The 20334-nt window shown below is 42.3% G+C and overlaps 1 protein-coding gene across 1 annotated transcript in view; it reads right to left on the bottom strand.

The window, feature by feature from the left end:
• The window catches only part of adgra1b (adhesion G protein-coupled receptor A1b), a 529688-nt gene that overhangs the window by 287718 nt on the left and 221636 nt on the right, over positions 1 to 20334 (bottom strand). The window contains exon 6 of the mRNA XM_043712551.2: positions 13495 to 13658. Within this exon, the coding sequence (XP_043568486.2) occupies positions 13495 to 13658 (164 nt within the window). The remainder of the gene's footprint in view (positions 1 to 13494; positions 13659 to 20334) is intronic.

Raw genomic sequence — 20334 nt, 5'->3', positions numbered from 1 at the left:
TGGAGGAAAAATGCCTCATCTTCTGCCTTGGGACTCTCCAACCACAGGCATCAACATCTACTTCACCAGTTTCCTCATCTCCACCCTCCCGCCATCTCATCCCAGATCCAACCCTCCAACTCGGCACCGCCCTCTTGAAATGTCCTACTTGTCCATCTTCCTTCCCACCTGTCCACTTCACCCTCTCCTCTGACCTATCACCATCACCTCCAACCCGCATCTACTTATTGCCTTCTCAGCTATCTCATCCCCACCCTCCTATTTATCTCTCAGCCCCCTTCCCCTCAACATTCCTGATGAAGGGCTTATGCCTGAAACGTCGACTCTCCTGCTCCTCGGATGCTGCCTGACCTGCTGTACTTTTCCAGCACCACACTTTTCAACCCTGATCTCCAGCATCAGTAATCCTCACTTTCTTCTAATTGTCACTTAGGACAGGTTACTCAGAAGGCAAGAGCACAACATGGCCAGTGAAAATGGCAAATAGATCCAAAATCACGTATCACATTTATAGAGGTGAGAGCACCTTTCCATGAAATATAACAAAGCAAAGCTACTCAACAATTCCATTAACAGCTTGGTGTAGCAATACTGCAAGTTGTTACATGCCTGTCTGCTGTATGTTTTTTGTTGGTCCATATAAATCTTTTTGATAATGTTACAGCATCCTTTCATTTTTTACTGTGCATGTTCATACTCTCTGTGAAAGCTCTTTAAGCATTTCAAAACGTCTTCTCTTCCAAATGGCATCAAATCACCTTGGCTTATATTGATAGAACTCACCTACGAAGGTAATGGTTCTAGTTCCATTCTCAGTCTTTGGAATCAGCTGGCATTTCAAAGGGGCACTGAAAGCTTGCCTTTAAGATGAGATGCCAAAGAACAGCTCAAGTTGCCTTTAGTTTTGTGGCTTGATTTGACAATAAAAGAGCATCATTTGAAGAGGGTTGAAGAGTCTTCTTGTTGTGGCACACATCCTTCCCACAAAGAAAAGCTACCGCAAGGATGATAATTAGCCAGTCATCATATGTGTTGTTTGTTTCATTTTGCTGTGTGCAAAATGGCTCTCGATTACAAACAAATCCACTAGCTTTATGGTAATGATTGCAAGGCTACTTGAGTGGACGGGCACAAGAGGGTGAACGGGATGGGTTTGGCAGCCAAGGTATCTCAGTGGGACCTCATCACTGGATAAGGGCTCCCTCGATCACCCCCACAACTCCTTCACTTGCCCTCAGAAGCTGCAAACAAGTCTGACGGGGTTTCTTTGGTGGGCTTCCTGTAAGGCAATTTTTCATTCCTGGCTGCAGGGTAAGGTCCTGCACCGTTAAGACCATTAATCGCTCACTTTAGGACCTAAGTTGGTAGCAGGCTGGGAAGGCTGCCGATGAGTCTTCCCACCCCAACCTTAACTGGAACAGTAGCTGGAAAGTGTTGAGGCTCCCACCCGATTAAATGGCTCCTATTGCCAAGTGTGACTCACAAGTAGGCAATAGATCCCATTAGCTCATGATAAAGGCTTGTACCACTTTGAGTTCATTAACACTCTGTAATCCAACAGGACATACAAAAGAGACTTCAGAACTGAGGAGCTCAGTTTGAACATCGTTGACTATAAGAGTGTTAAGGCAGCAAATAGGTGAAGCCATAAGCATCACAACAAATCATATTCACTCCCTGCTTTTGACACCACCTCCCTTACACAAATAATAGCTTTATCTCCAGCAGTTTCTTGAGATCAGCATTTTCATACTTGCTTATGAAAAGTAAAACTTTAAACCCTGGAAGAGGAGTCGAGCAGCATTACTAGTTGCCCAGAGTTAGACTATCCTTGATTTCACAAAGCAATCCTCTCTATCTTTTGCAAGTACCACTACAATTATATGCACATCCTAATGGATCTGCAGTGAGTTTCAGGAAGTACCTGTTGGAAAAATTAAAGCTGGTGGAACTAAAGATTAGTGGCAGTACAAATATGGAATTGACTAAGGAGCACAAGGCAGAGAGTAGTGGTGAATGGCTGTTTACAAAGAGTAAAGTGGTACTCCCTCACAATAAGTTAGGACCACTACACTTTTTGATATATATTTACAATTAGGAGGTCGGTGTACATAGTATAATTCTGAATGGAATAAAACTTTGGAAATACAGTTCATTCTATTATAGCACACATTTTGTTAATGTGAATTCACTATAACACGATTGACAAATGGGGATACTGTTTCTAAACTTTTAAAGCGTGTATTGGTTATAATGCAATTCCAACTCCATTAGATTAAATGGTGCTGCTATTACACGATTTTCTTATAATGGGGGATTGTATGAGAATGGGACTACCATGTTATAACAGAACTGACAATATAGTAATTAATGAAGCAGCTAATAACATATTTCAGTAGGAAGTGACCAGTGGAATGAACCAAAACAAGGCAGATAAAATTTAAAGCAGAGAAGTTCAAGAAAAGAAAGAAGGGTCTCCAGATGCAACATGAGCTAACTGCTACATGTTTGGGCATGCATCCAGGAAAAGAAAGGCCTTGATATTCATTAACATGAACGTTTCAAAGAAGGCAGAGAAGTTGAAAAAACTGTTAAAAGAGCTAATGGGATCCTTCAAGAGCAGAATACAAAAACATGGGTTTGGCAGCCAAGGTATCTCAGTGGGATCTCATCATTGGATAAGGGCTCCCTCGATCCATGTACAGCATGGATACAGACCCTTTGGTCCAACCCGTCCATGTCGACCAGATATCCCACCCCAATAGTCCCACCTGTCAGCACCTGGCCCATATCCCTCCAAACCCTTCCTATTCATATACCCATCCAGATGCCTTTTAAATGTTGCAACTGTACTAATGATCACCACTCCCTCTGGCAGCCCATTCCTCACACGCACCACCCTCTGCGTGAAAACATTGCCCCTTAAGTCTCTTTTATATCTTTTCCTCTCACCCTAAACCTATGCCCTCTAGTTCTGGACTCCCCCAACCCCAGGGAAAAGACCTTGTCTATTTATTCAATCCATGCCCCTCATGATTTTATAAACCTCTATAAGGTCACCCCTCAGCCTCCGACGCTCCAGGGGAAACAGCCCCAGTCTATTCAAACTCTCCCTATAGCTCAAATCCTCCAAACCTGGCAACATCCTTGTAAATATTTTCTGAACCCTTTCAAGTTTCACAACATGCTTCCAATAGGAAGGAGACCAGAATTGCATGCAATATTCCAAAAGTGGCCTAACCAATGTCCTGTACAGCTGCAACATGACCTCCCAACTCCTGTACTCAATACGCTGACCAATAAAGTAAAGCATACCAAACGCCTTCTTCACTATCCTATCTACCTGCGACTCTACTTTCAAGGAGCTATGAACCTGCACTCCAAGGTCCCTTTGTTCAGCAACACTCCCTAGGACCTTACCATTAAGTGTATAAATCCCGCTAAGATTTGTTTCCCAAAATGGAGCACCTCACATTTATCTAAATTAAACTCCATTTGCCACTCAGTCCATTGGCCCATCTGATCAAGATCCCATTGTAATCTGAGGTAACCACCTTCACTGCCCACAACACCTCTAATTTCGGTGTCATCTGCAAACTTACTAACTATACTTCTTAGGTTCATATCCAAGTCATTTATATAAATGATGAAAAGTAGTGGACCCAGCATCGATCCTTGTGGCACTCCACTGGTCACAAGCCTCCAGTCTGAAAAACAACCCTGCACCACTACCTCCTGTCGTCTACCTTTGAGCCAGTTCTGTATTCAAATGGCTAGTTCTCCCTGTATTCCATGAGATCTAACCTTGCTAACCAGTCTAGTCTCCCATGGGGAATCTTGTTGAACGCCTTACTGAAGTCCATATAGATCATGTCCACCACTCGCCCTCATTAATCCTCTTTGTTACATCTTCAAAAAGCACAATCAAATTTGTGAGACATGATTTCCCTTGCAAAAAGCCATGCTGACTATCCTTAATCAGTCCTTGCCTTTCCAAATACATGTAAATCCTGTTCCTCAGGTATCCCTCCAACAACTTGCCCACCACCGATGTCAGGCTCCCGGGTCTATATTTCCCTGGCTTGTCCTTACCATCCTTCTTAAATAGTGGCACCATGTTATCCAACCTCCAGTATTATGGCACCTCACCTATGACTATCGATGATACAAATATCTCAGCAAGAGGCTCAGCAATCACTTCCCTGACTTCCCACAGAGTTCTAAGGTACACCTGATCAGGTCCTGGGGATTTATGCACTTTTATGCATTTGAAGACATCCAGTTCTTCGTCCTCTGCAATATGGACATTTTTCAAGATGTCACCATCTATTCCACTACATTCTATATCTGCCATGCCCTTTTCCACAATAAACACCAATGCAATATAATCGTTTAGTATCTCCCCCATCTCCTGCGGCTCCACTCAAAGGTCATCTTCCTGATCTTTGAAGGGCAAAGGTGAGGACGGCAGATGCTGGAGATCAGAGTCTCAATTAGAGTGGTGCTGGAAAAGCACAGCAGGTCAGGCAGCATCTGAGGAGCAGGAAAATCGACGTTTCGGGCAAAAGCCCTTCATCAGGAATGAAGGGCTCTATTCTCTCCCTAGTTACCCTTTTGTCCTTAATGTATTTGTAAAAACCCTTTGGATTCTCCTAAACCCTATTTGCCAAAGCTATCTCATTTCCCCTTTTTGCCCTCCTGATTTCCCTCTTATGTATACTCCTAATGCCTTTATACTCTTCTCAGGATTCACTCAATCTCTCCTGTCTATACCAGACATATGTTTTCTTCTTTTTCTTAACCAAACCCTCAATTTCTTTAGTCATCCACCTACATGCCCTACATCCACCAGCCTTTCCTTTCACCCTAACTGTAACATACTGTCTCTGGATTCTAGTTATCTCATTTCTGAAGGTTTTCCATTTTCCAGCCGTCCCTTTACCTGCGAATATCTGCCTCCAATCAGCTTTTGAGAGTTCTTGTCTGATACCGTCAAAATTAGCCTTTCTCCAATTTAGAACTTCAACTTTTAGATCTGGTCTATCCTTTTCCATCACTATTTTAAAACTAATAGAATTATGGTCACTGGCCCTAAAGTGCTCCCCCACTGACACCTCAGTCATCTGCCCTGCCTTATTTCCCAAGAGTAGGTCAAGTTTTGCACCTTCTCTAGTAGGTACATCCACATACTGAATCAGAAAATGTTCTTGTACACACTTAACAAATTCCTCTCCATCTAATTCCTGAACACTATGGCAGTCCTAGTCTATGTTTGGAAAGTTAAAATCCCCTGCCATAACAACCCTATTATTCTCACTGATAACGGAAATCTCCTTTTAACTTTGTTTCTCAATTTCCCACTGACTATTAGGGGGCCTATAATACAATCCCAATAAGATGATCATCCCTTTCTTATTCCTCAGTTCAACCCAAATAACTTACCTGGATGTATTTCCGAGAATATCCTCCATCAGTACAGCTGTAGTGCTATCCCTTATCAAAAACGCCACTCCCCATCCTCTCTTGCCTCCCTTTCTATCCTTTCTGTAGCACTTGTATCCTTGAACATTAAGCTGCCAGTCCTGTCCATCCCAGAGCCACATTTCAGTAATTGCTATGAAATCCCAGTCCCACGTTCATCCAAGTTGTTGGAGGGAATCCTGAGGGAAAGGATGTACATGTATTTGGAAAGGCAAGGACTGATTTGGGATAGTCAACATGGCTTTGTGCGTGGGAAATCATGTCTCACAAACTTGATTGAACTTTTTTGAAGAAATAACAAAGAGGACTGATGAGGGCAGAGCAGTAGATGTGATCTATATGAACTTCAGTAAGGCGTTCGACAAGGTTCCCCATGGGAGACTGATTAGCAAGGTTAGATCTCATGCAATACAGGGGGAACTAGCCATTTGGATACAGAACTGGCTCAAAGATAGAAGACAGAGGGTGGTGGTGGAGGGTTGTTTTTCAGACTGGAGGCTGTGACCAGTGGAGTGCCACAAGGATCAGTGCTGGGCCCTCTACTTTTTGTCATTTACATAAATTATTTGGATGCAAGCATAAGAGGTACAGTTAGTAAGTTTGCAGATGACACCAAAATTGGAGGTGTAGTGGACAGTGAAGAGGGTTACCTTAGATTACAACAGGATCTGGACCAGATGGGCCAATGGGCTGACAAGTGGCAAATGTAGTTTAATTCAGATAAATGCAAGGTGCTGCATTTTGGGAAAGCAAATCTTAGCAGGATTTATACATTTAATGGTAAGGTTCTAGGGAGTGTTGCTGAACAAAGAGACCTTGGAGTGATGGATCATAGCTCTTTGAAAGTGGAGTTACAGGTAAATAGGATAGTGAAGAAGGCATTTGGTATGCTTTCCTTTATTGGTCAGAGTATTGAGTACAGGAGTTGGGAGGTCAAGATCATAGCTCTTTGAAAGTGGAGTTACAGGTAAATAGGATAGTGAAGAAGGCATTTGGTATGCTTTCCTTTATTGGTCAGAGTATTGAGTACAGGAGTTGGGAGGTCAAGTTGCAGCTGTACAGGACATTGGTTAGGGCACTTTTGGAATATTGTGTGCAATTCTGGTCTCCTTCCTATCGGAAAGATGTTGTGAAACTTGAAAGGGTTCAGAAAATATTTACAAAGATGTTGCCAGGGTTGGAGGATTTGAGCTATAGTTAGAGGCTGAACAGGCTGGGGCTGTTTTCCCTAGCGTGTCGGAGGCTGAGGGGTGAACTTATAGAGGTTTACAAAATTATGAGGGGCATAGATAGGGTAAATAGACAAAGTCTTTTCCGTGGGGTCGGGGAGTCCAGAACTAGAGGGCATAGGTTTAGCGTGAGAGGGGAAAGATATAAAAGAGACCTAAGGGGCAACTTTTTCACGCAGAGGATGGTACGTGTATGGAACGAGCTGCCAGAGGAAGTGGTGGAGGCTGGTACAATTGCAACATTTAAGAGGCATTTGGATGGGTATATGAATAGGAAGGGTTTGGAGGGATATGGGCCGGGTGCTGGCAGGTGGGACTAGATTGGGTTGGGATATCTGGTCGGCATGGACGGGTTGGACCGAAGGGTCTGTTTCCATGCTGAACATTTCTATGACTCTATAACTCTATAACCATGCCCTGAGCTCATCTTCCCTGTTAGGCCTCTTGCACTCAAATAAATGCAGTTTAATTTATCTGTCCTATCTTGTTCTCTACTTTGTCCCTGCCTGCCCTGACTGGCTTCTGTTCTCAACTGTATCACTCTCAGATTGATCTCTTTCCTCACTATCTCCCTGGGTCCCATCACCATCCCACCCCCCACCCCCACCTTATTAGTTTCAATCCTCCCTCTTCGCAGCCCTCGCGAATCTCCCTGCCAGTATGTTAGTCTCCTTCCAATTTAGGTGCAATTTGTCCTTTTTGTACAGATCACTTTTACCCCAGAAGAGGTTTCAATGATCCAAAAATGTGAATCCCTCTCCCATACACCAGCTCCTCAGCCGGACATTCATCTGCTCTATCCTCCTATTCCTACCCTCACCTAGCTCGCAGCATTGAGGATAATCCAGATATTACTACTCTTGAGGACCTCCTTTGTAAATTCCTGCCTAACTCTTGATGCTCTCACTTCAGACTCTCATCCTTTTCCCGTCCTATGTTGTTGATTCCAATGATCTCCTGCTGGGCAGTCTCCCCCTTGAGAACATTCTGCATGCTCTCTGAGGTATCCTTGATCCTGGCACCAGGAAAGCAACACACCATTCTGATTTTTCACTGCTGGCCACAGAAATGTCAGTCTGTGTCTTGGATTAGAGAGTCTCTTAACACAATTGATTTGTTGGAACCTGATGCACCCCTTATTGCATTAGAGCCAGTCTCAATACCAGAAATTTGCTGTTTGTGTTACATACTCCTGAGAATCCAAACCCCCCCCCCCATACATTTTCCAAAACAGCATACTTGTTGGAAATGGGATAGCCACAGTAGACTCCTGCACTAACTGCCTACCTCTCTTCTCTTTCCTGGAGTTAACCCATCTCTGTGACTGTATCTGACTTTTCTCCCTTCATATAACTACCATCTATCACACCCCCTTGCTCTTGCAAATTCCTCTTTGCCTCTAACTGTGACTACAACCAATTCATTTGATCTGATATGATTCACAACCAACAGCATTTATTGCAGACATAATCCTCAGTAACATGTAAACTCTTCCTAAGCTCCCACATCCAACAAGAAGAGCATATCACTCTACTAAGGGTCATTTTTGCTTCTTCCAGTCTGCAGACACAGAAATAGCACCATCTTATTCCTCTACAAAACACTTCTCCAGGCTAATTTAATATTTATGGCTTATATTTTTAAGTTTAATCAAGAGACATATCTCAATAAAAGATATAATCAAGAAATTCAATAGTCACTGTACTCACTGCTGCAGACTTACAGCAAGGCCACACTTAAAGCTATTCAACTTATCTGTTTCTGTGCTGTAACCTCTCCCAAACAGGTTCCTCCAAGATCAGTTGTGAATTTCACTGTTTGTTAATTTTCCTGGATGCACTCTGATGTCCAGCGATACATGAATTCAAACAGCAAAAGCGATAATGCGCAGGTTCACTGCTGTGTCAGGGAGCAATATGGGTTTCTTTCTCTCTCTCTCCTGCACCGACCTGACCATGGGCTGCTATTGTCTGTCCCTCTCCCTTTTAAAAGTGCCGTTGTTTTGACTTTTATTTTTCTCCAAAGTTCCAAAACAATGCAACAGCACATAAAACAGTCATTGCTGGAATTTGAGGAAATCAGCAGATGCAAAGGCATGGATGACATTAGTCATCATCCCTGCTATTCGCAGTTCCGCAGCTGAGGTTGTCTCCAGGTCACTTTACAGCTGATGCTTCTCAAGTGAACCACTTGCACAGCATCAAAATATCCAAATAAATTTGGACCTGCAATGCAAAGTTCTAATGGTGGACAGGGACATGAAAGACATAGCTCCAGAGCAGATAACCTTCCTTGATGCCCCAATGTTCAGTTTCTTCATGTCCAATAAGGAGAGTGCTGAAGAATCCACCTATTTTGTCAAGGTTTGTAGTAACATTTCAATTTTAGCAGGCAACCTTAACAGTTTATTGGCCTTTTATATACAAATATTGTATATACAATATACAATGCATAACAAGCATTGAGAAGGCAGAATTGCAGGCACAAAAAACTGTGCAGCTAGAAAAAGCACAGCAGGTCAAGCAGCACCTGAGGAGCAGGAGAGTTGAGGTTTCGGTTTGGGACCCTTCATCAGGACTTCCTCAGTTCTAATGAAAGGTCCCGACCCGAAATGTTGACTCCCCTGCTCCTCTGATGCTGCTTGACCTGCTGTGCTTTTTCCAGCTCCTCACTTCATTGACTCTGACTTTCCAGCATCTGCAGTCCTCATTATCTACGGAATTGCAGGTACCACTTGGATAAACTGGCAGAGATTAATCAAAAGTTCTTACACATTCTGAGGAGGATTTTTGAGGTCGTCTCCAGGTTTCACACAGTTTCCATTCTTGTGTCTGTTCACAGGTCAATTGCTACACAGGTCAGGACGCAATGCAGACCAATATTAAAAAAGCCATTTGGATGTACAAGGAAATGTTTGTATATTGGATCTTTGAAATTAATATTAACACACCCCCCGATTGTGTTCATATGTGCGAGTGTTCAGAAGTCAGACATTTCTAAATCAGGTACCTAAATCAGCAAGGATATATTTCCCTCCCCTCCTCTATCAGCTTTCCGTAGAGACCACTCCCTCCGCGACTCCCTTGTCAGATCCACACCCCCCACCGACCCAACCTCCACTCCCGGCACCTTCCCTTGCAACCGCAGGAGGTGCAACACTTGCGCCCACACCTCCCCCCTCACTTCTCTCCAAGGCCCCAAAGGAAACTTCCATATCCGCCACAGATTCACCTGCACCTCCACCCACATCATCTACTGCATCCGCTGCAGCCGGTGTGGCCTCCTCTATATTGGGGAGACAGGCCGCCTACTTGCGGAGCGATTCAGAGAGCACCTCTGGGCCACCCGGACGAACCAACCCAACCAACCTGTAGCACAGCATTTCAACTCCCCCTCCCACTCCACCGAGGATATGCAGGTCATTGGACTCATCCACCGCCAAACCACAACAACGCGACGGTCGGAGGAGGAGCGTCTTATCTTCCGACTGGGAACCCTCCAACCGCAGGGGATGAACTTGGACTTCACCAGTTTCTTCATCCCCCCTCCCCCCACCTTGTCTCAGCCGGATCCCTCCAGCCCGGCACCGCCTTCCTGACCTGCAGTCTTCTTCTTGACCTCTCTGCCTCCATCCTACTCCGACCTATCACCCTCACCTTGACCTCTTTCCACCTATCACATTTCCAACGCCCCTCCTCCAAGTCCCTCCTCCCTACCTTTTATCTTCTCCTGCTGAACACTCTCTGCTCATTCCTGAAGAAGGGCCTGTGCCCGAAACGTCGAATCTCCTGTTCCCTGGATGCTGCCTGACCTGCTGTGCTGTTCCAGCAATAAAGTTTCAACTACCTAAATCAGCTCACCAACAGAAAAATCCACAGGATAACATACATACTACTGCCATGGAGAGAAAGTAAAATATTGCAATGAGTCATTTCCTGGCATTTGCATGTCACATTGCACAAATTATAAAAATCTACTCCTGAAAGTCTTTACAACACAGCTGAGTTAAACTAACTAGAACACGTAACCATTCTGCAAGCTGTTAGTCAGACTGTAATCAATAGACTCTCTGTCATACAGTCATTAACTGCTTTTGTTGCAATAACACATTTGCAAAATGTTTTCTTTCAATCTGTGCTATGCCTTTTTCAGGCATGATACCAAATACTAGTACTCTGACATGGTACAGCCAGACACATGGATTCAAATTACCAATGCACACTTGTGAATTACACGCAATCAACTTTTCAGCATTGTAGTTTACATTTCTTCATGTCAATTTTTCCTGACACTTTCAATTATGATAACAGCAACAGTAACATTACCTGAAAATGCATGGCCTCAAACAAATAGCAAGAGACAGAAAATATTTTAGAATTATTCGACAAAACGCTGCACTGGATCTTCAGCATTGAATCATGCTTAGTTTTGTAATCTATCCAGTATGGATACATAAAATAGTTATAGTGGACAAAATTCCTTTCCCCCCACTGCAATATAAAAAGATTACAATATTATGACTAAGTGAACCGAACTCTGCAGTTACCCAAAAGCCACTTAATCACATACGTCTGACAACAAACCCCAGAGTGAGCATCATGACTTTTAGCTCACATCTGATCAAATCTACATCTGTTTTACATTCTTTTGGCTTCTATCACAGAGATTTACTGCTTCCAAGCACAAATCGTTTTGCACTCTACAGATTAAAGCTAGCCCCTAGAGGATTGAAGTTACGTACAGGAATACATTTTCTTCAACAATTACCTGCAAGATTTTACCCCACTGTGGGACATTGCAACTGAACGGTGACGGAGATAGTAAACTGTGAAACCCTGCTCACTATGAAGTACAAAGCATACTATCTCTCTACCCTGCCCTTCATATAGGCCTCAAGTGTTTCACAGGAAGCACAGGATTGCTGATGGGCAGCAGACAATTAAATGGTTGACTGAGTGGAAAGAGGTGTTGGGGTCAGGCAGGTATTATTGTTGGAAGAGAAGGTTTCCTTGGAGAGACTACAGCATGCTTCTACTTCTCTTGGCAAAGAATCAAACAAAATGTAAATCGCATGCAATCATGGGCCTCTTCTGGTTCTGGGGCTCACATCATCCGATGGTCTGGATTCAAACTGTAGTAAGGCCTCAGTTACACAATTAGGATGAAATCTCCACATTTGAATGGATCTTGCTGTCTGCTGGTGAGGGTCCTGACTGTGCTAAAATCAGATTAAAACAAAGTACATCACTGCCCCAACTATAATAATTCAGGTTAAAATCAGGTCTGACAGCTTTAATTTGGATATATATTTTGCAAACTCACAAAACGGCTTCAATTACAATAGCTCTTTGCTATTTATTCATTCATGGGATGTCGGTAACACTAGCTGGGCCAGCATTCATTCACCTTCCCAACTGCCCTTGAGAAAGTGGTGTTGAGCTGTCTTTCGCAACCATTGCAATGCTTGAAATGTAGGGATACCCACAGTGCTCTAGGATTCTGAAGCAGGGACAGTAAAGGAACATGATATCATTCCAAGTCAGGATGGGAGGTAATCGTGCAAGTGGTGTTGACAATATTGGCAGATAAATATTTAATATTGTCATGCAACATATGTTTATTGTGTTTTAATGCGTTATTTCCTCTATCTTACAGACCATTAAAAGACTGACATATGAATATGTTAAGCATGTATTTGCTTACCTACGAGCAGTAAGTTCTCAGTTAATAGATAAATGTCAGTCGTGCAAGTATGAATGAGGCAGAAACACCTGCGCATGTAATAACACGGTGAGACACTGAGCTGCTGCTCATTAATAAACGAATAAGTGATTCTTTAAAAATATATTCTACATTTTACTGTTCAATCGCCACATCATTAGCTTTGTAACACTGGATGAGTAAAAAATGACACTCATCCTAACAGTTAAAGCCTGTGAGAAATGCAAGGAGCATTGTGGGTAAAGAATGTAGCAGCTCCACACAAGAACGACAGAGATTCTGGGAAGTGTTCAGCATTTGGGATTTAGAACCATTTTGACATTCAGCAGACGCACGAAAGGTACTCTGTGAAGGATGAAGCTGATGCAGGTTCCAGAGATCTTAACATTTCCTCCTAGTGAAGTTCAGGACTCAATGAGGTGGAAACTGCTTTCAGTTTGCCAACTCATCCATAGTATATTTTCTTCTGGTTAGCCATTTCAGGAAGATGAACAGCTACCTGCCTGTCATTCAGGATGGTCACTGATAGAGCTACTGGGAAATGAGTTGGCACCGTTTGTGTAAAGAGCAATGGATTATTTTTTATCTTAATTAATTCCTTTTCAGTCAAGGAGAGAAAAATGATTCAAGCTGAGAGCACCACAAGAATTCAAGCTTCAAATACCGTCAAGGTTGAGTGATAAAATTGATGAATTAACATCCGTCCCAAAAATGTTTCACTTGACCATGGCTGAATCTAAGTTCCTTCCACTTACATTTTGATAATAAAAAGGCTGCACAATGCACAATTAGAAAGCCCTATAGACAAAATCTCAGCATTCATTAGATTCAGTTTGGCTTAAAAGAGAGATGAAATAAGAGGCATTTCTGCTGAATTTTAACCTAACCGACACCATTGTTTTCTGTGCTGCTTTCTGCAAAAGTAAGGAAATCATTTCATTATCTCAAAATAAATATCTCCACCCCTATGGGCTGAGGTGTCGCTCACTAATTTGAGGCAGCAGAAGCTTTTCCATCATAAACACCACAATAGTGACAATTTTAAAATGAAGGCACCACTCACCACATGTCAATTGGTTTTCCTTCAAAGTTTTGAATGGCCTTCCCTGCAGAGCACTTGGGTAAACACACACAGTTTCATCTGCTATTCGAACTGAAGAGTTTCTGGCCCACTGTAAGAGCCATCTAAGGTTGCAGTCACACATTAGAGATTCAGTGCTAAAGTGCCTGTAAAACACAGATGAATTCACAAATGAGGATGGATCCTTCCCATACATCACTCTGATGTCAATATCTGATACATTAACATTAAGATAATACTGTTTTTCTTCTTCTTGAGTTTCAGTTTCTCTTTGTAACATGCTAATACTATCCTTAATTGAAAACAATGAAGATACTGGAATATAGGTTTGAGTGACAATGATTTACATTTTGCTCATATACATTTATTCATAATTCATAAGTAACATTCTATGTTCTATGTGTCATTCAAATCAATGAACATAACATCATTATTACACAGATCACATATCCAGCAGACTCAAACACTGAATTTTTTCAGGAACTTATGCTGCAAAAAACTCAAGTATATATGAAGCCTTAATGTAAGCAGTCAGTTTGTTCTGCATTTTACTGTGTTTCCAAAGCTGAAGTTGATTTGGAGCAAAGCAGAACTGGTTATGAAAGAAATAGAGTAACTTTAAAAATAAAGCTAACATAACCTGCATAAAATAGACAAAGTAAAATAACTGTAGGCAATATGCTAATCGAGTAAGTATAATAAGATTCGATTCCTGTCTAACTAATCTGAAAATGAAAATAAAATCAATACAAAGTTAATTCATGAAAAAATTAAAAATGCATTTTCCATTATCCTCAGTGTTTCAAAGATAAAAAAATATTTCTTGAAGCACTGATAAATGCAGCAACCAAATAGTCAACAGCAAGGTTCCATAAACGGGAGGTATTTCCTAGTTTCACCTTTAAATGTCTCGCTCACATTTTTGTACAATGCACCATTGACACCAACAACATAACCAGCAGATATTGTTTCTCTCTATCTACCTTCTACGCTTGCCTGAAGATATTGCCCCTTTTCTTTATTAAAAGCTACACGCAGCACTATCTTCTCCAGGCTGGAAAACTGTCGTTTGGAAACACCATTTGTCTAAAAATTGTTTTGTCAAGAGTTTTATTTCATGCTGTGCAACACTTACAATTTGGGTGGTTATCGATGCTCCAGGCAAGTCCTGAGCAGCACAGCTAAAGAGCAGTGCTGCACTACTGGACTTTTTCGAATTAGTTTAGCAATTGTTCCTCAACACTGTTCAGGTAAAAACGTTCTTTTTAAATACAGAAGAATGAGTCTCAAGAAATAAAAGCATTTAATTTTTGTTCAGTTGGCGTGGAACCAGACAGAATGAAAGTGATCAAAGTTTGTTCCTCCTGCAGAAAGACACTTAGTTTTGTGTAAAGGAGATTTTAAATTAGATTGCATCGGTGAACAAGTGGTATTTTCACTCAGTATGAGAGCATCGGTGGCATTTTTCCTCATGAACATTTAATTTCCTACATTTACATGTCCAGGATCTTCAACTAATATTCTATCCATCAAGTGCTGCATTCTTTAATTGATGATTTCAGTTTCAAAACCAAAAACAAAATTCCTATATCTTTCCAGAGCAATTGAGTGGAAGCTGCACTGCTGTAAATGAGCAAAACCTGTAGGACTTCCACTTTCTTCTAACAAGATCAGTGACATGTGTCAGGAGTCTATCCACATAGCATGTTGCTGCATCTTGGGAGGTTTGAAGCATCCAGGAAACAAGCGAGTATCACATCTTCATTAATGGGTGTGCGACTGAACCTGAGGACTCACATTGCTGTTATATCCTAGCACCCCGTACATTTCTGAGGTTACTCATTTTAAAAAAAAAAGCATTAATGCAAACCCACCAAATCAGATTAGGCCTAACTAATTCCAAAAGATTGGCAAGGTGGGAGAAGTGGAGGACATAGAGTCAGGAATTGGCCCATTATCTGCTGATCCATAAGCAAGCTCCATATATTTAACTTTGCCTCATACCTCTTAAAACCTTTTGATAACAATAGTTTATCCATCACAGTTTCTCCATTTTGGAAAAACAGACTTCCAAACTTTTAGCACACTTCTCATGTGGAGGTATCTCCTAGCTTCAAACTTAAATGTCTGGTTCCCATTCTTATACAATGCCGCAACAACAGATATAGTTTCTCTCTCTGGATGTAAGTTTGCTCACTGAGGTGGAAGGTTTCATCACCATACTAGGTAACATCTTCAGTGAGCCTCCGGAGGAAGGCTTTGACCAGAAGCTCAATGAAGATGTTACCTAGTCTGGTGATGAAACGTCAGAAAATGATCCTTCTAGCTCAGCGAGCAAACTGACATCCAGAACTTCAACCTGAGCTATAAATCATCTCCAAACTCGTTTATATTTTCTATCTACCTTATATGTTTTCCTAAATATATTAAAAACTTTGATCAATTATCCTTAACTTTCTAAATTCTAAGCTATACAACACTAGTTTGTACAAACTCTCATTGTAATTTAACCTTCAGAGTCTAGGTTTCATTCTGGACAAATAGTGCTGCCATTCCATGAAGGCCAATAAATCCTTCCTGAGGGTTAGTACCCAACACAGCTCACAATGCTCCAGGGATGCTTTATCCATGACCTTAGATAGCAGAAGCATAGAATCAACCCCCACACATTCTTTAGCCTTTTGGCTATTTTCTGTATCTGTTCATGACATTTTATTCATCCATGTATGTGGAATCTTAATTATCTTTGGACCACCACTGTTTCTAGTTTGTTTGCCATTCAGAAAGTACTCTGTCTAACACATTTTAGGTTCAAGTGGATAACCCAGATGGCCTCCTTCTTCAAAGACCGCAATTTCCCCTCAGACGTGATTGACGATGCTCTCCACCACATCTCCTCCACTATCCGCTCCTATGCCCTTGAACCCCGCCCCTCCAATCGCCACCACGACAGAATCCCACTAGTCCTCACCAACCACCCCACCAACCTCCAGATACATCGGATCATCCTTCGTCATTTCCGCCACCTCCAAACGGACCCCATCACCAAGGATATATTTCCCTCCCCACCACTATCAGTGTTCCGGAAAGACCACTCCCTCTGTGACTCCCTTGTCAGGTCCACACCCCCCACCAACCCAACTTCCACTCCCGGCACCTTGCCCTGCAACCGCAAAAAATGCAAAACTTGCGCCCACATCTCCCCCCTCACTTCCCTCCAAGGCCCCAAGGGATCCTTCAATATCCATCAGAAATTCACCTGGACCTCCACACACATCCGCTGCACCCGATGTGGCCTCCTATACATTGGGGAGACAGGCCGCATACTTGCGGAACGTTTCAGAGAACACCTCTGGGACACCTGCACAAACCAACCCAACCGCCCCGTGGCTGAACACTTTAATTCCCCCTCCCACTCCGCCAAGGACGTGCAGGTTCTTGGCCTCCTCCATCGCCAGACCATGGCAACACGACGCCTGGAGGAAGAGTGCCTCATCTTCCACCTAGGAACCCTCCAACCACAAGGGATGAATGCAGATTTCTCCAGCTTCTTCATTTCTCCTCCCCCCACCTTTTCTCAGTCCCAACCCTCAGACTCAGCACCGTCTTCTTGACCTGCAATCTTCTTCCCGACCTCTCCGCCCCCACCCCCTCTCCGGCCTATCACCCTCACCTTAACCTCCTTCCACCTACCGCATTCCCAACGCCCCTCCCCCAAGTCCCTCCTCCCTACCTTTTATCTTAGCCTGCTTTTCACACTCTCCTCATTCCTGAAGAAGGGCTCATGCCCCAAACGTCAATTCTCCTTCTCCTTTGATGCTGCCTGACCTGCTGCGCTTTTCCAGCATCACATTTTTAAGCTCTGATCCCCAGCATCTGCAGTCCTCACTTTCTCCTAATCTCACATTTGCCCAGTAATGTTTGATTTTTGAGGTTTGTTTCTTTATTTTTCAATTTAATAGTAAGAATTACTGTAATGTTTAACTTCTAACTTCATTCTTTCTTTCTACATTGTTCTAATGATTCTGTACCCAGATACCTGTTACCTAAGATGGGGCCTTGTGTGGCGACACTGTACATTTTCACTGTACTCCTTTAGCTTTGTACTTGAGTACATGTGACAATAAAAATCTAAGTCTTTAAAACCTAAATATAGAAATACATTGGCCAAAGTTTTGTCATTTCAAATAATCTATCAAAATCTCTTTGCAATTGTATGTTTCCATCCACTGTGCTTCCAAATGTCATCTATATTTGTTTTATAAGTTGTATTCCAGGGCACGCAGTTAAGTGCCTGAGTCCATATTTCAATCAGATGAACTGCATTGGCCTGTAGACTCTCACAAAGAGTGGCATTGTTTAATAACAAGCAAGACCCCAGTGTTATTTCTACCCCAAGGAATTTCTAGATTACATGATAGTCAAAAAAAACCTTCTAGGTTCAGCACCCAGAAAACTCTCTAATTCCTTGTTAGTTGCCCAGGTATTCTTCATAGAGCAAGCTTTGCAAATTTAATAATATATCTAACTGTGATCAGTTTCCTGAGTTTATTAATAACCAGAGTGTATTTAATAAGCACTTGCATGGTTCAGTTTGCAGAGGGAGCTGACACTGTCAGCCCCACATGTTCATACTGTTACAGATCGCTTATGTTGGTCCCTCAGAGACCAATTTTAAAAAGCATTCTGTCAGAATAAAAGAAAATAATCGAATAATGTAGGATTAAGGTCAGCAGATCATGACACACTCACATACAATCAAACTAAATGAGTGTCTCTGCATTATTCATGATTTGGAGATGCCAGTGTTGGACTGGGGTATACAAAGTTAAAAATCATATAACATCTGATGAAGGAGCAGTGTTCCGAAAGCTAGTGCCTTCAATTAAACCTGTTAGACTATAACCTGGTGTTGTGTAATTTTTAACTCTGCATTATTCATTATGCACAATGTGCATTCCAGGAGCAATTTGTATTTCGCAAGAAACTTGCAAGGTTTATACTTTTATGCACTATTTTAAAAACAGAGTTTGGGAGACAATACTATTCACTGGTTATCCACTGGTTTGCATCAAACAGCAAGTGTTTCTGTAGGAAGCCCAAGGAGGATGTGTTAACCAGCGATTTAACCTTGGGAAGATCGCTGCAATACCAGCTAAGTTCAATCTGTGTTGATGGCAGTTTAGGGGTGACATCACCACCCTAAATGAGATCAATTACTTAATTCAGAGCCGTCATGCTCAGGGTGTCTCAGCTATTCATTGCTCTGATTGAGCTATTAGTTGATCTTTCTAACTTGATAATTCAACACTGATCTGGAGTTCCAACAAAAGATCATTGATCTGAAATGTTCACTCTGGTTCTCTCTAACCACAGCTGCTGGCATATTCTCAGCCTTTCAGTACTTTCAACATGCTCAGTTTTTATTCTTGATCCTTTTCTGTTTTCACCTTTGTGTAAACTGTACATGTCTTTTTTGTGTTTCACATACGTTATCATTTTCCATGTTAAGCATCTGCTTTTTTTAAGACAACCATAAATATTTATTCAGCATCTTCTGAATGCGAGCAATCTCCCATAACTCATCTAGTCAGAGAAGAAGACACTGAGGCATCCCTGCTTAAAAAGGGATTAAGGCAAAAGACAGAAAATTACAGGCCGATTAGCCTAACTCATGCATGGATAAGATCCTGGAATCCAATCTGAAGGATGAGATTTCTGAATACTTGAAGTGTATGGTAAAATCAGGCAAAGTCATCATGGTTTCATCAAGAGAAGGTCATGCTTGACAAATCTGCTAGCATTCTTTGAGGAAGTAACAAGCAAGTTAGACCAAGGAGAGGCAACGGATGTTATCTATCTGGACTTCAAGAAGGCCTTTGTCAAGGTGCTGCACAGGAGGCTACTGGGTAAGATAAGGGCCCATGGTGTTAGAGGTAAGGTACTAGCATGGATAGATGCTTGGCTGCCTGGCAGAGAGCAGAGAGTAGGGATAAAAGGGTCTTCTAAGGATGGCAGCCAGTGACAAGGGTCAGTGTTGGGACCACAACTTTTCACTTTATATATTAACAAATAGATGAAGGAACTGAGGGCATTCTGGCTAAGTTTGCAGCTGATACAAACATAGGTAGAGCGACAGGTAGCATTGAGGAGGCAGGCAGCTGCAGAAGGATTTGGACAGGTTAGGAGAGTGGACAAATGGAGTACAACGTGGGAAAGCGTGAGGTCATGCGTTTTGATAGGAAGAATAGGAGCATGGACTATTTTCTAAATGGTGAGAAAATTCATAAGTCCAAAGTGCAAAGAGACTTGGGAGTTCTAGTCCAAGGTTCTCTCAAGATAAACTTGCAGGTTGAGTCAGTCGTTTGGAAGGCAAATGCAATAGTGGCATTTATTTTGAGAGGACTTGAATATAAAAGCCAGGAAGTACTTCTGAGGCTCTATAATGCTCAGGTCAGGCCATATTTGGAGTATTGTGTACAGTTTTGGGCCGATATCTCAGGAAGGATGTACTGGCCCTGGAGCGTGTTCAGAGAAGGTTCACAAGAATGGTCCCAGGAATGAAAAGCTTAACATGTGGGAACGTTTGTGGACTCAGGGTTACACTGTATGGAGTTTAGAAGGATGAATGAAGATCTAATTGAAACATACAGAATACTGAATGGCCTGGACATAATGGATATTGGGAAGATGTTTCCATTGGTGAGAGAGACTAGGACCCAAGGGCCTTAGAGTGAAGGGAAGACCTTTTAGAATGGAGATAAGGAAACTCTTGTTCAGCCAGACAACAGTGAGTCTATGGAATTCACTGCCACAGAAGGC

The sequence above is a fragment of the Chiloscyllium plagiosum genome, unplaced genomic scaffold, assembly GCF_037043375.1.
Source record: "Chiloscyllium plagiosum isolate Xiang-an unplaced genomic scaffold, Cpla_swu_hap1 HiC_scaffold_22, whole genome shotgun sequence".
NCBI lineage: Eukaryota > Metazoa > Chordata > Chondrichthyes > Orectolobiformes > Hemiscylliidae > Chiloscyllium > Chiloscyllium plagiosum.
This window is presented reverse-complemented; position numbering and strand designations above follow the sequence as displayed.